The 15,696-nt window shown below is 40.8% G+C and overlaps 2 protein-coding genes across 3 annotated transcripts in view; one reads left to right on the top strand and one right to left on the bottom strand.

Moving 5' to 3' along the window:
• cc2d1b (coiled-coil and C2 domain containing 1B) overlaps positions 1-11,644 on the top strand; it is a 29,143-nt gene extending 17,499 nt beyond the window's left edge. Inside the window, exons 10-24 of the mRNA XM_024281413.2 lie at positions 691-836; positions 1,058-1,130; positions 2,687-2,820; positions 2,894-3,023; positions 3,100-3,272; positions 3,411-3,536; positions 4,483-4,541; positions 4,637-4,753; positions 7,387-7,460; positions 7,567-7,625; positions 7,707-7,758; positions 9,861-9,960; positions 10,041-10,131; positions 10,201-10,323; positions 10,519-11,644. Coding sequence (XP_024137181.1) covers positions 691-836; positions 1,058-1,130; positions 2,687-2,820; positions 2,894-3,023; positions 3,100-3,272; positions 3,411-3,536; positions 4,483-4,541; positions 4,637-4,753; positions 7,387-7,460; positions 7,567-7,625; positions 7,707-7,758; positions 9,861-9,960; positions 10,041-10,131; positions 10,201-10,320 — 1,454 coding nt within the window. The 3' untranslated portion in view covers positions 10,321-10,323; positions 10,519-11,644. The remainder of the gene's footprint in view (positions 1-690; positions 837-1,057; positions 1,131-2,686; positions 2,821-2,893; positions 3,024-3,099; positions 3,273-3,410; positions 3,537-4,482; positions 4,542-4,636; positions 4,754-7,386; positions 7,461-7,566; positions 7,626-7,706; positions 7,759-9,860; positions 9,961-10,040; positions 10,132-10,200; positions 10,324-10,518) is intronic.
• A 526-nt stretch (positions 11,645-12,170) lies between these two features.
• Positions 12,171-15,696, bottom strand: part of zfyve9a (zinc finger, FYVE domain containing 9a) — a 30,723-nt gene continuing 27,197 nt past the window's right edge. For both annotated transcript variants that reach the window (XM_024281209.2, XM_024281218.2), the window contains exons 14-19: positions 15,097-15,247; positions 14,938-15,018; positions 14,714-14,876; positions 14,366-14,471; positions 13,959-14,135; positions 12,171-13,536 (exon numbers count right to left, since the gene is read on the bottom strand). In XM_024281209.2, coding sequence (XP_024136977.1) covers positions 13,375-13,536; positions 13,959-14,135; positions 14,366-14,471; positions 14,714-14,876; positions 14,938-15,018; positions 15,097-15,247 — 840 coding nt within the window. In that variant the 3' untranslated portion in view covers positions 12,171-13,374. The remainder of the gene's footprint in view (positions 13,537-13,958; positions 14,136-14,365; positions 14,472-14,713; positions 14,877-14,937; positions 15,019-15,096; positions 15,248-15,696) is intronic.

The following is a 15,696-nucleotide window of genomic DNA, read 5'->3' on the forward strand; positions in this document are numbered from 1 at the left end:
AACTTTACTGAGACAGAACTAAACTCAAACATGAAATCATGTCTTCATAAGAATAATGGTACGAGAACTTCAGAGAGAATAAAGGATCTTAAGTTTTTATTATTTCTTTATTGTGACAAAGCAGTGTCACTGGACGGCAGCCACAGTTTGTTTTTCTTATCTCTCAGTGCAGCATAGTTTACACTGGACACGCCCTCCGCTCACATGCAAATCCTTCACATTTCACCACACTGTACACTGTAGTGGGTTCTGTTTGAATCTAAGGCTGCACACTTGGTTTCAAACAGAATTGTAATCACAGTCGAGCTCTTCCCACTGGAGATGTTCAAACTGAAGCATTGCATCAGGGGTGTCCGTTACATCGATCGTGATCAACCGCTCGATCACGGCGGGTGGCTATGGCAAGAAAAGGGGGCCTTTAACCGCCAGGAAAAATTGTGTATTGGTCATGAAAAGCACAGATTTTAACGCATGTTTTAAAAGTAGCACGTACATTTTCTTTTTTACAGCACTTATCCTGGTGTATGTATATGATAGGTTTTTGTGTTTAAGCGTCACTGAAGTAACAGTAAAATCTCATTGTTCTTGTGCCTTAAATTTCTGGGTTTGTCGTCTTATTTTTTCAATGCTAATAAGAACTCAATCACATTTATGTCACAACACATAAAAAAACAATTGGAACTCTTTCAGCCTCCGTGGCCCAGTCTGCCCCTTCTGCCCCCAAGGATGTTCTGGAGGCTCTTGAGCAGAGAAGAGCCAAGTATGAGGAGGCGTCTGCTCAGGCCAAAGCGAGCGGAGATGACCGCAAGGCCCGCATGCACGACCGGATCGCTAAGGTACAGAGACGCAGACTCCTGCTCTGGCTGTGAGGGTTTCTGCAGAGGTCTTCAGGTAGAACAGATCCAGGTTCATCTTCCAGAAGGAGACCAAACACATCTGAATCTGTCTGCACAACTTTGACTTTTGCTGTGTTTATTATAAGTGCGTTACAGCGTTTAGCATGATAAACATTTCCCCACACATTCACTGGTAAAACTTTTTACCCCTTTTTTTCCAGCAATATCAAAGTGCCATACGAACTCATAAAGCAGGAAAACCCGTCAACTTCGATGAGCTGCCTGTTCCTCCAGGTGAGTTGAAGTGTTCAAAGGGTTAAGGCAGAAGTCTGTAATCTTTAACACTAAAAGAGCCATTTAGTCTTGTTTCTAACAGACTAGAACTCAACGAGAGCCACAAAGTCTCACTTTATCATTAAAAAATGCTCAATATTTATGCTTTTATGACAATGAAACATTGATTTATAAATGTAGTTTCTAAATATTACAAGACTTGAATTAAAACAGTGTCTATATGTTTATATATAATAGTTGTAACTTTTAATTCTGACAGCAGCTCACACTAGTTCCTTTCAAAATAAAACCCACCCTGTGTCATAAAAGTCATCCTGCTGCAGCAGATTTACTTAGATTAAAAATGCTAGACAGTTAAACATGATGTTTTTATCATGAGGATTTAGGTGTGCCACCATATTTTTTCCCCTTTTGCTCTCAGATATAAACAACATTTTAGTCAAATCTATTTATTAAATAACAACAACATCAAAACATTTTGAATAAACTGAGCTTTCTTTTTGTCATTCTTTAAGACGTGAGGCACAACACACATAACCCTAAATAAAAATAGTTTTTTTTTCACAAATTTAACAACTTTAGTGTCATTTACCAAACAAAAAACAATGTTTGGAGACTTTTATTTGACTAACTATAAATTCAAAACTAGGGCCTGGAATCGGTTAAAAGAATTAACTAAACCTGGAAAAAATTAATCGCGATTAATCGAGATAATATTTTCTTTTGGTTTCAGTATTTGCCGACCACTTATTATCTACGATGATCACAATATGAAATCCCACATGAAAATCTACATTTATAACATTTATTTCTAATTATTGCTATCAGTCAATTACAAAAAAACGGATTAATCGCACTTTTGTGCTGGGATTAATTACGATTAATCACAATGTTTTACCAGGTAAAATTTATTTGTACAAGCGGACCACGAATCAAATAGTTCCCTTTTTTTGAAAAAGCGATCTAAACCACAAAAATAGCAAAACAAAGTACTAAAAACTGATTGAATATTTATTTCTTTAGTAAGTGACCATGGTATAAGCGGGATAATACCTGACGAAATGTTTTAACACACGCCGTGGAAGCCTGAACTGCTGAGTTTCTTTGATTAATTTGCGTTAATACATATTAACACGTTAATTATTTTTGATTAATCGCGTTAATGTTCATGTCCTATTGAAAACACAAATATAAAGAACATTTCTACAGAATTTATGACAGTAAAATAAACTTTTTTTTGTTTAGTTGTTTGACATGTTAGAAATCTAAACAGAAATGACAAAACTTCAATAACTCGTCTATTATGTATTCAATCGTTAGCATTTTTCTTTAAAGCTAAAGAGTCACAATAAAAGAGCCCCAGCTTTCAGGCCCCCGGGTTACGGATATGTCAGTATGTACAAGAGGGTCATGGAAGTGTGGGACAGTCCCATCACACCAGGAGAACCTGTTCTAGCAGGATAGTTTCTGTCTTTTATACAGTGAAAGCGGTTCCTCTGCTAATCACAAAACCACAGACGACTGATTACATTAACTCAGTTTTGGGTTTTTCTCAGGCTTTCCTCCGATCCCAGGCCAGAAGACTGCAGGAGCTGAAGAAGGTTTTATTGCTGCTCTTGAAGCTGCCAACAAGCTTGCTTCCACTGACGCTGCTGGAGGGGAAGAGGATGATGATGATGATGAGGAAGAGGTGTCCTCTCGGTCTTACATCACACTGTCATTTCTCCATTAGCTTGTTGTGGATGATTTTTTTTTTCTTCTAGCTGAAGGCTGCTGCTCCAGAGAGGGCCAAAAGGCCCACACTGGAGGTCCCAGAGGCAGTTCAGGGGCAGAAAAGACCGTCATCCACCTCCCCGGACAGAACCGCTCAGAGTGACGGCCTTTCACCTGCAGGTCAGCCTCCAAAGACAACCGGAGAGGAAGAAGCAGCTCTTTGTTTCCCTTACAGTGGATTCTGTGTGTGATGCAGCGGTTCAGCAGCTGGAGTTCCTGGAGAACCGGAAGAAGCAGTACATGAAGGCAGCTCTGCAGGCGAAGCAGAAGAACGACATGGAGCAGGCGAAGAACCTCCTCCGCACTGCCAAAGGCTTTGACCCCATGATCGAGGCGACGCGCAGCGGGAAGTCTGTGGACATCAGCACGGTGAGCTGAGCCTCTGCGTCTCTATTATATCTATGGGGATAAAAAACGTCTCATGAAGATGCTTTTATCCTTTCAATGAGGTAAAGTTGAATCATTGTATTGGTCCAGTTATGGCAGTGCTGCCTTTGTGCCTTAAAGGTGCCGTCGCCTCCTGGTGATGAAGAGGACGACTTCATCCTGGTGCATCACAGCGAAGTCCAGCTCTCACAGAAAGCTGAAGAGGCTTACTCACAGCTCGCCAAGATGCTGAAAGATCAGCATGAGGTAAAACCTCCAGAATCAACTCCTTCATTAATGTCATGTAGTAGGCCTGCACAATAAACCGTCATGGCGGTATCAGGCCAGACTGGTCTGCATACTGCAAAAGAAGGCAGAAGTGGCGATCAGTTGTCTCCGGTTGTGCAAATGCTAAGCGTTCTCTTTGTAGTTTGAATCAAATAAAACCGCATTTATGCATTAAACCAATGGTATGGAGCTCTTCGTGTCATCGACCAATCACTGGAGCTCTCTAATGCTAGATGTCCGCCTTCTTTAGTTCTACAAATAACATCGGTAAACATGCTTCCACACCTGAGTTTTTGAGGTTATGTTGTGTTTTGAGGTATGTTTAATGTGTTTTATTAAAAATATGTCATGTAAAACATAAAAAAAATATAGCTTTAATCTAGTTAATTTTTTTTTCTCCCTTTTTACTGATCCAAAAAAATGATCCCAGCCGTGACTCTAAAACCTTTACGTGATGTGGACCATGAGTTTAGTGATCCATACACCCCTGATGTCTGTTATTTGGAGACACTTTGGGTTCAGGACAGGCGACGTCCTCCAACACAAGTACTACGCAAAACATGCAGAGAACTAAAAATGATTTAAACAAAAATATCACAGAGAAATGGAAATGTATTAGTATTTTTGTTTTGATATTTGTCCATTTATCGCAAATCATACTGTCATTGCATTTTCAAACACAGATATCACAGATATTGTGGAGGCCTATCATGTAGATATTGATGATTCACACTCAGTGCCTGGTTTATGTAGAATGTTTTCAGGAAAAACTTAATCTCTGCAGGATTCAGCCTTCAGGTGGTTTTGAAGTTATTCTTAATGCTGGAGAATTTACAGCAACACACTTTGGCAGCTTCATTCCATCTGTAAACACATCAGAAAGTGAAAATCATGAAGATGTTTAAAGATTTTGTTTGTGTTTTAGAAATGTTTGACTTACTCCAAGCAGTTTACACACCTGGGAAACGTCGCAGAAACTACAAAGTATGCTCCTCCCCGTCTCTACATTTAATATTTACTCCTCAGCCTGAACATCTGCTTGATGGGACATGGGTAAAGTGCTGGTGTGTCTGTTTCAGGTTCGAGAAGATGGCCGAGGACTGTAAGAAAAACATGGAGTTCCTGAAGTTGGCTCAGGCCAGGGGTCAGCCACCTCCTAAATATCACTTTGAGGAGAAATCCTTTCGCACCGTCAGGTGAGGAGACGATATTTATACAGATGTGGACTTTAGGTTTCCATAACACAATTGTTTTTAAACTGCTTTACATTTTCATTAAAGTGATTGGTATGATGTGAATCATCTATATCACATATGTCATGGTTTTAAAAAAGTTTTAAGAATTGTTATTCTGCTTGCTTTTTGGACTATTTTGGAATTTACAAAGAGTTTTTAGGCTGATTTTGAGTTTAGCTAATATTTCAGCTACACGCTAGCTGTTTTGGCTAATTTAGCTTTTTTCAGTTTATTAGGATATTTTGGAGCTTAGCTATTTTTTCAGCTGGCTATCAGCTTCAGCATTTTTAGCAGTTTTTTCAGCATCTTTTAACTATTTGCACTAGCATCTTCAGTGGCCAAATTCAGCTTACAGCATTCCCACTAGCATTATCACAGGTAATGCTATATATCTAGTTCATAAAATGGTAAAAAGTTACATTTTTAAAGTTTTAAAAATTTAGTTTTAGAGTGTTCAATAAATGTTTATCCTGTTCGGCTCAACCTAAGGCACCCCTGATCTATATAGTGAGCTCTGTTGGTTTCATTTTTCATTGAATCATAATTAGTAAACATTAGTTTATTGGGTTAATGTTTACATGTGAATGAATGTAAAATTATTTTTTTCCTGTGCGATTTCAAAATTCTCTTATTTAATGTATTAATAAAAAAATAATATCTGAAATGTTATTTTCAGTAAGAGAATTTTACAGCAATTATTTAGTCTTTTAATAGCAAAAGTCAACTGTAAGGAAAAATACTTTTTTTAACTTTTTTTTAAATCAGAAAACAATCTCTAAAGTTCTTTTTCTAGACATCCGTTTCCATGCCAACTGAGTGAATTTGAGATCAACCGATAACATTTGCCTAAATAAAAAAAAAAATCCCAACTTGTGTTTTCATGGAGTCGAGGACGTTTTTTTGTTTTACAAAGGGAGGACTGTGGTTTGGATTTAAAGCCTCAAAAGAACAATAAATGCATAAAGAAGAACAGAGTGTTGTTTTAGGTCTCCCTTTAAACTTCCACTTATCTTTAAAAGTTAGTAAAAAATCTTTATTGGGTTTTTTTGCATTATAACCCTTTAACACCAGAGCTCCAGTGTTCTTTATGTTCTTTGATTTACTGTAATTTTTTTAATTGTTAACACAATAATTCCATCAGATTCTGAAGGAGAAAAGCGGCTCATCGAGCCGCTTTTCTCCTTCAGAATCTGATGGAATTATTGTGTTAATGGTGAAAAAGTTACCGTATGTTAAAGATTTTGTGTTTAAGCGTCACCGGCGACGCCTAAGCTATTAAAGGATGAAATAACGTGCACGCGTGTAACATGAAACCACATGGATTGTCATATAACCACCTGTAATGTTTTCTCGTTCCCATGGCAACAGTCCCGGTGAGTGTGTGGGAGTTGTGAAAATGTGCTTAAACAACATCACTATTGCTCTGAATACGAATGAGGTCTGATAAATAACAGTGGCGTTGGTGACAGCGGCGTGTGACAGTCGATCACATGTTCTGTGGAGCTGCTGGAGAGTCAGCGATGCTCCTCAGCCAAAAGTTGACATGTTACTGTGGAGGTCTCATCTTTCAGGCACTACTGTAGTACTTCGTTTAGGTTTTGCAAATAGAGCATCAGTGGCCACAGCATGGTGGATGGTTTCACATCACACAGCATGTGTCAAAGTCAAAGCCCGGGGGCCGGATCCGGCCCTCTGGGTAATTCAATCTGGCCCTCCAGATCATTTTATTTTATTGTTATTAATCGCCTGATGTTATCTTAAGTTCATTTCTAACTTGTATAATTTTGACAAAAAATATTTTTATGAAGAGTAAAATATTGAAAGTTATTTGAGGTTGAAATTGATTTATTCTGGAATAATATTCCTGCCTTTTTATAATTCATAATTATGTTAAAAAGTTACAGTTTTAAAGTAAAAAAACAATGGCATTCTGTTTTGCCATTTACTAAGATTTCTTAGGCTATTTTGGCATTTGGCTAATGTTTCAGCTACATGCTAGCTGTTTTGGCTAAATTAGGCTATTTAAAAAGTTTTTAAGGCTGTTTTGGAGTCAGGCTAATATTTGCATGCTATCTTTTTTGGCTAATTTAGACTTTTATTGTTTTTAAGCTATTTGAAGTTTAGCTACTTTTTCAGCTAGATGCTACCTATTTCGGCTAACCTAAGATTTTTTTTCAAGGCTAACTAGGCATATAGCTAAAATTTTTGCTGGCTATTAGCTTCAGCGTTTTCAGCGATGAACTTCAGTGTTTTCAGCTATCAGCTTCAATGTTTTTAGCTATTAATTTCAGCTATCAGCACTAACGTCTTCTGCAGCCATATTCAGCTTACAGCATTCACACTAGCATTATTGCAGTAAATGCTATACATCTACTTCATAATCATGTAAAAAAAGTTATAGCTTAAAGTTTAAAAAAATTACTGTTAAAGTTTTCAATAAATGTTTATCTTGTTCAGCCCGTGGTCTAAGGTGTTTTGGATTTGACCCCCTGTGCGATTGAGTTTGACACCCCTGTCCTGGGGTTAGACGTGTCGGAGACTTGGAGATGGAAGGTGAAATCCTGGTTTCTAAAGTCTCTTCCTCTGCTGGTCAGAATCTTTCCAGATCTGAGCGGCACTGACATGGTGGTCATCATTGTGAGAGGAATGAATCTTCCTGCTCCTAACGGTACGGATCCAGTCATCTCAGTCCCAAACAATTTTCAGCTTCACATTCAGGGAAAAGTTCGAGTCAAAATCCAGAAATTGAAGTGAAGATGTTTTTATTTTTCCAGGAGTCCAGTCCAACGATCTGGACGCGTACATCAAATTTGACTTCCCGTACCCGAGCTCGGTAAGAATGTGACCACACAGATCAGGACAGGTCGTTATTGTCAGGCTAAAGTCACAGCTTCTCTTCTGTTTTTCTGATCAGGAACAGCCACAGAGACACAAAACCACGGTGGTCAAGAACACTAACTCTCCAGGTAACAGGTGGATGCTGCTGCGTGAGCCAGCAGGACAGTTCTTTTAACTTTACAAAGCTCACATTTTCTCCTGTTTACTGTCTGAAGCTGTTGTTATTTTTAGAAGAAAGTTACTGCACATACAATTAAACATTTTTCATCTGGTATTAAAATTACAGAAGCCGAAAACGGACTGCCCTACTTTTTAAAAATATAATCTTGTTAAAAAAAGATCCATTATCTCATCATAACAAGATAATGAAGAGCCCCTGTTCCTTTCCTGCTCAGAGACTTTACCTGTTTTAAGTCTCTTTATTTTATGGTTAACTAAGACAGCTGGTTGATTGACAGAACCGACGATTGTTTCTGCATGGTGCGTTCACTGAACTCTAGACATCAGCAGCAAAACAAAGCAGTTTATCAGAGAATATGTCGCACACCAGAACTGATCCATATTTAATTTATGGATTAAATAGTGTCAGGATTTGTTTGAAAAACTGATTGGTTTTGCTGTGGATTGTGTTAAAATGACAAAAGCATAGTAGTGGACTGATTTGGGCCGAGTGGCTGTCTGGGTTCACTATTGTCCATGGTTCAGTAAACGCACCATTCAGAGATGCTCGTCGGGTTCCGTCAGTCAATAGAGTAAAAGACAACATTTGTGGAGTGTTCTTCTGCTGTTTTTGTTGGTAACCACAAAATAAAGAGATTTAAGTCAGGTAAAGTCTTAGTGACCGGGTGTGGGGAAGGGAAAAGGACGCTTCAATCAAGAACGCTTCGTTCTTGATTCTCTCGCTATCACAACCTCTGTTTTCTCATTGTAACAAGTTATCTTGTTTTGTCGTGAAAAGAACAGACTTCGTTTTCTCCTTATAACAAGATCATCTCAGTATAATATTTTGCTAAACATGTTATCATCTCATTTTCTCATGAAAACAAATTTTGTTTTCTTGTTATAACGAGATAATTATTTATTATAATATCTCGTTATAAAAATGTTTTGTCTAATTTTCTCGAGAAAACAAACTTTATCTCGTTATGACATAATAATATCTAATCTTCTTGGGAAAACAAACTTTTTTGTCTTTATAAGGAGATAATATCTCCTTAAAAAAGTTTTTATCTCGCGATTGGAATTTATTGTCTCATTTTCTGAAGAAAACAAACTTTGTTACTTCGTTATAACAAGATAATATGTCATAATATCAAGTTATTATCTCGCTAAAACAAGAAAACAAACTTCGTCTTCTCGTTATGAGATAATATTTTGTTATAACAATTTATTTTCTCATTTTCTCTATAAGGCAAACTTCGTTTTCTTGTTATAACAGATAAAATCTAATTTTCTCGTGAAAATTAACTTTTTTCTCTTTAGAACAAATAATATCTCATAAGTTATTATCTCTTTATATCTCGTTATTGGAATTTAGTGTCTCGTTTTCTCAAGAAAACAAACTTTGTTTTTTCGCTATAACGAGATAAAATCTCATTATAATATCTCCTTATGACAAGTTAGTATCTCGCTATGACAAGAAAACAAACTTCCTCTCATTATAACGACATATCTCAATATATTATCTCATTATAACAAGTTATCTCGTTTTCTTGTAAAAAAAAGTTTTCTCATTATAACGAGATATCTCATTATAATATCTTGTTATAACAAGTTATTGTCTCATTTTCTCGTGAAAACAAACTTCGTTTCGTTGTTATAACGAGATAATATCTCATTATAATATCTCGTTTTAACAAGTCATTGTGACATTTTCATGAGAAAACAAACTTAATTATCTCACTATAACATGTTATACAACATATTTTATCATTATAACGAGATAAAGAAGTTTGTTTTCTTGTTATAATGAGATAATATCTCAATATTATGAGAAAATGATCCAAAAGAAAAAAATTGGACAGGCCGTTTTCGGATTCTGTAAAAAATACAGATGTCACAATTCCCTAGAAAATCTTTCTACAAAAATAACAAGATTGATAAAAGATTAAAAAAATGTCTAGCCCTTAAGATTTTCTAAAAATAAAGGGTTTTTGAAACTGAGACTTTTATTTAAAAAAACAAAACAAAGCATGTATTGCTAAGCATGAGCTGAACTGCTGTTTTCTAGAATACAATCAGAGCTTCACGCTGTCCATCAACCGGACCCACCGAGGCTTCAAGAGGTTGGTGGCCTCCAAAGGCTTCAAACTGGAGCTGCTGCACAAAGGGTGGGTCAGACAGACACTGAGAACCTCGAGCACGCTCCCGCCGGGTCAGACTGACGGAGCGGCCTCGTGTCTCCTCACAGGGGCTTCCTGCGCTGCGACAAGCCGATCGGAACGGCGCTCGTCAAGCTGGACAAGCTGGAGACACAGAGCGAGATCAGGGAGATCGTAGAGGTGAGTGACTCATGCCGTGGAGAACAGGGGGTGGAGCTTCAGAATGTGATGCGGCTGTGCTTCCGTCAGGTGATGGACGGCCGCAAGCACACAGGCGGACGAGTGGAAGTCCGAGTACAACTGAGGGAGCCTCTGAGCGGTCAGGACATCCAGACCAGCACAGAGAGGTGGCTGGTGATAGACACCTAACAGGTATTTTCAAACAAACGTTTAGTCTATCTCACATGCACACATTCGAGGGGCTGCAGGTTTTTGGGTTGTCCAGGCCCATAAAGGGTCGTAGGGAGGAGTATCTGCATCTTAAGGGAGCACAGGTGTGTCTTGCAGTTCCCTATATATATATGTCATTTTTTGTTGTTGTTACCTTTTCCATGTTTTCTCTTACAGGTAAAGAAACTTCCTGGAGCCCCTTCAGGACAGAAGCGGGTTTGTTTCTGTGGACAACCCCAGACTGGACTAAACTGGTGTTTGATCACTGGAGCTTTGGCACTTTACAAACGTGTCCACTAGGGGGAGACATGGAGCACGGATCTTCTGCAGGACCTCTGGCTTCAGCAAAGAGCTCCTAAAACCAGAGACAACCAGGATCACCGCTGCCTTGATTCTCCGACGCGGAGCCCTGCCGGCGCCGGACTCACCTTAACGTTTCACACCTGCACCTATGCACTAACACCAAAGTAATCCGAGCTGCTGGGACCGCTTTGAAATCACCATAGCTGCCAGACCTGTTCAAGTGATGCAAGACGTTTATCTGTGTGTACAGTGCAGGAGGCCACTCCTGTTGAGATTTGGTCACCTGTTGGAGGTGTGGGAGAGAGGCTGTTAAGGTGGAATTACACTTCTTTTTTTATTTCAACTGTGGTGAGTTAGCTTTCACTGAATTCCAGAAAATCCATGCCAATGATGGAGCGAGCGATCACTGGGAGTTTGGAATTGTTTCCTAGTTTTTGATAGTTTTCTAAGATTATGTGAAACTTCTAAACCTCTCAGCTTTTAGCAAATCTGTGCAAAAAAACAACAAAGACTTCAGTCTGTTCATGCTTGAAGTTATAAACTGAACTACCACTGAAAAGGTCTTCACTCATGTTCAAACCTTTTCTGTCAGGAAATTATTTTTTCTTTTCAAAGTAAAAGCTTTTTATTAATCACTTATTGAATGAGCTGGATGATGGAAATACAAGAACCTTCGGAAAACTTGTTTGATTTGTAAACAACTTTTCCTTTAGGGTTGGGAAAATCATTTTTAGTCAAAAAGTGGTCGAGAACTTTATATTTCTAGTGAACTGACACCTTGAAGTGAAGATTATTTCGTACTAAAGGAAGCCATAACTGAGCCAAGTGCAGCTTTACCTCAACACCAACATTTCTGTCAGATCCATCATCACTCATTTTAGTTCTGATCACCTACAGCGTCACGACTTATGTGTTTACGTTTCTAAAATTATTTAATAGAATCAGATTCGGCTTTTATGCCAAGTGTGCTTCTAGAACCAATAAAGTCTTTGCTCTAAAATTGTGTTTTTTGTAGAACAAACCCATTCATTTGAATGTAAAGACAAAAACATGTTTGGCTTTGATATTTATTGAAAAAGAATCCAGTTAATGAGCTTTCAGCCACAAACCAGAAGACGCGTGGTGGCTGACAGTCGGCTCCATCCCTGTTCATTTGCATGCAGTGCAACAGAAGATCTCCAAAAAGGAAGAGAAGCTACGTTTGGAATCAAATGCATTTGGACTACCATCATATTGCACGTGTCAGGTAGTGCAGAACTCCTGGAGAGTTTCTCCTGGTTCTGCTGCTCTGCAGGTTGAGGCTGCTGCTCACACAGTGAAGACGCCGTCTTCAGTCACTGATGAAAACAGACTGGATCTAGGTCCGAATGGAGCTGGAAGTCTCTACTCCTGCAGATTCGGATGCGATTGTCAGTTTTAACACGAATGGTTTTCCTCGATAAAAAAAAACATTTTCGTCAGAAGAGACAAACACGCAGAAACTTGTCACGAGTCAGGTGTGCGTCTGCAAAAATAATACATTCATCTTTTTTTTTCTGGCTGAAGATGAGCAGCTGCTGCCAAAACCCACAGTAGAGTTCTGCAGAGTTCTGCTCTCAGCGGTCTGGAAGGACGCAGGAAACCTCGGATCAGATACATTCAGCTTTCCTCTCCATCCCGCAGCTGACGGGTCGCTTCAAATCCTCAAAATGGCTTAGAATCCAGTGCACCGCTTTGCAATTTCAGTTATAATACATTTATTTATACATATATTTATACATTTCTATAGCTTTACATCTGATATATGATTAAAAAGAGCAGAATGAGCCATGATGCTGCTGAAGAGACGCTTCCCTTTGAGATTGTAAAGCGTTGGAACCTTTTCTGATGTTTCTGCGTTTGGCAGAAAGGTGGGATTCCTCCACAGGACGGTCCCCTCAGAACGCCCTGGAGGCTACAGCGGACGCCGCCTGTGGGAACATCAGTCTGTGGTTGATGAGTAAAGCTGAAGAAGTCGTCCTCCTCTCTGCTGCAGGCACTAAAGACCCCCTCCTCCCTCCTCCCTCCGTCGTGTTTACTGACCGGCGGTGGGTACGCATCTCCCTTTAAACTGTATCCGTGCTACACAAAGGCAGGTTTTTACCCAGAATTCCCCTCGTTAGAGGCTCCAGCTGCCATGATATGAAGAGGAAGTCCGGTCAGGGAGCTGGCAGGTCTGTTCAAACACCCACACCTCAAGCAGGGACGACATGTCGCTGGAGGATTGAAATGCTAACAGGGAAGTCCAGAGGAGGATCTTACAGGACGAAGATGGAGAAGCATTTCTTCACAGCTGAAGGTGAACGGCGGGTCTGATAAACCCAATTGTTTCCTAGACTGTCCAGCCGAAACGCTTGGACTCATCCTGACAGAACCGACCCGAGGCTCGGCCTCAGAAACCTGCCATGTTTCCTCTCACGCTCATTCCTAAATCCTGACCTCTGGGACATGTGATCTCGTGGGTATGAGGACAGACCGTTGGAAGCCACACCCCCTGACTGAGGAGAACCCGGCTCGGACCCCTGAAAGCCTCTGGGTCAGAACAGATGGGGGCGGATGCATAGGTTTGAGTGGAGGAATGCTACCCCGCCCGGCACGGCCCGGCCCGGCCCGGCACAGCTTTCTGGCTCTTTTGAGGTGAAGTGGTTGAAAGAACCAGGCTGGGAGATGAAGGTTCAGGCAGGTTTGGAGGGATCGGCGTGACTCCGCCTCCTAGGAGATAATCTCCAGGATGTAGAAGACCAGCTCCATGACCACGGGGCCCTCGCTGAGCTGACACGCCCCTCCGTGGATGACGGGGATCAGGGCGCTGTCCAGGTCGCTCAGGTACTGAGGCAGCAGAGGCTGACCGTTACTTCCTGCCAGGTAACCAACCTGTGAACAGACGAATACATAAATAAATGAATAAACCAAACAGATTTTCTGTTATTCTTCTTATGATTTACAGCTCAGTGGGGTTGTGGTAGAGTGTCCGTCCTGAGACTAGAAGGTCAGGAGTTCAAATCCTGACTCTAAAAATGGTCCCTCTCTGATTTTTTGAGATCTTCCTAACTTCAAAGTTGGGCCATGCATGTTGACGCATTAACGCATGCGATTAAAAAATTGTGATTAATGCATTAATATTTATTAACTCAAATTAATCGCAATTAATATTGCCCCAGGTTTGCGATTAATAAGTTAATTTTTTTTAATCGATTCTCTGTCCTACTTTAAAGTTCCTCTGTGGCATATTTTTTTTATCTGAGTTTTTGATTTGATCTCAGGATTCATGCTCTCTGCCGGCGTCCCGCTCTCACCTGGTCCGAGTCCAGGGTGACCCGCAGCCCCAGCTTGGCCATGCCGTCCTCCTTCAGCAGCTTGAGGTGTGGACACAGAGCCATGCAGAAGGCTCTGGCCACGTTCTCCGTCAGCCGGCTGTGGTCAGCCGGGTCGCTCAGGCCGCTGGACTGGTCCTCGCTCTGGAGGAAGAACACCTGAGAAGCACAGCAGAGCACCTTCAGCCGGTGATGCGGAGAGCTTTTCCAACTCCTCCCATATTTATGCCGAGTTTGAGAAGAATTCCCTTTTGTTTGCAGAATGTGTCGCCATGGAGATCTTATGTTATCAGACCTGCAGCCTGATGAGTTTCAAATCTCTGGAGAGCCAATCAGGAGTGACCTGATTTCTGAAAGGGAAGTGAGCGTCGCCGCTGATGCGCTGTTACCTCCGTCCAGCGGATGACTTTGCCGTTCGCTTTGAACTCCGAGCCGTGGAAGATTTTCACGCTGGAGATGGACTCCATGGACTTGCCGTCAATCGGACTGATGACTCTGCAGGAAAGAAAGAAGTTTACAGACAGAGAACAAACCCTTTACCACCTGAGGCGTCGTCGGTAAACACAAAATCATTCATGTATTGTGACTTTTTAACCGTTAACACAATAATTCCAGTGGATTTTGAAGGAGAAAAGCGGCTCAAGCCGCTTTTCTCCTTCAAAATCTGCTGGAATTATCGTGTTAATTATTGAAAAGTCACAATAAATAAATACTAATAATGTTTTGATGGTAGCCACCCTTTGTTGAAATTCTGGTCGTCCTCGGTCCAAAGGATGTGGACGAGCTCCTGGTTCTCCTCCTGGTCGGCCTTCCCACAGGTTATGGTGAAGTCCTTCATGTCCCTCAGAGCTTGCCGTAGAGAGTCCATGGTCTCTGCCGTGATCTGGATCATCACTCCATCTAAAGGAGAGACACAGGTTTTTAAACCAGTCGAGTTCTCCACCTGGATGTCAGCTCTCACCTTCCACTATACTGGTCTTTGCCAGGAAGCCGGACGACGCTTTCAGGGCGCCGCTGAAGACAAAGAAGCACGCTCCGGTCACTGCAACGACAGCAGAAGCTGATTTCAGGCCCGCTCTGGAGGCTCACCCCCCCAGGGAGACGGTGGGTTCGGTCGTACCTTTCCGCGGCTGGTGATGGATGCTGATGGCCTGCGTCTGGTAGTTCCCGTCGTCGTTTTGGACGCACACCAAATGGGAGTCGGCCCGGTCGTTGAAGCAGGCTCCCATGGCCAGCACGTGCTCGTTGGACTTGTTCATGGCCTTCATCAGCTGGAAGGACGGAAACACAGCAGGTCAAAAAAACGGGATGAAAATGTCCTGCAGGGAAAGACTCAATTCAATACAACGTTCTTCACAATACACATTTCATTTATTCAGTACCACTCTGAGGTGCCTTAAGGGTGTCTGCTGCAAAAAATCATCTCCGCCCACTTTCCCACTACCTGTCAGAAACAACTTGGTCCTCCTAAGGTAATCGGATGATAAAAAAAGCTTAGCTAAATACTAAAAACAACTGAGATACTTGTTATTTTTTTTGCAAAAAAATATAAAAGTACATGAATAAAGGGCTGACAGCTTAGGAATACTGCACTTTACTTGTGTTGCTGTTGTTTATTTGGACGGTTCTAAATATTTTAAATTGGTTCAGTTTAGATTGTGTTTGACATCCAGCTGCTTAAATTGTTGAAGTTCATATAAGTTGTAATGTTTACAAGTAT

This window comes from Oryzias melastigma, linkage group LG17 (genome assembly GCF_002922805.2).
Source record: "Oryzias melastigma strain HK-1 linkage group LG17, ASM292280v2, whole genome shotgun sequence".
NCBI lineage: Eukaryota > Metazoa > Chordata > Actinopteri > Beloniformes > Adrianichthyidae > Oryzias > Oryzias melastigma.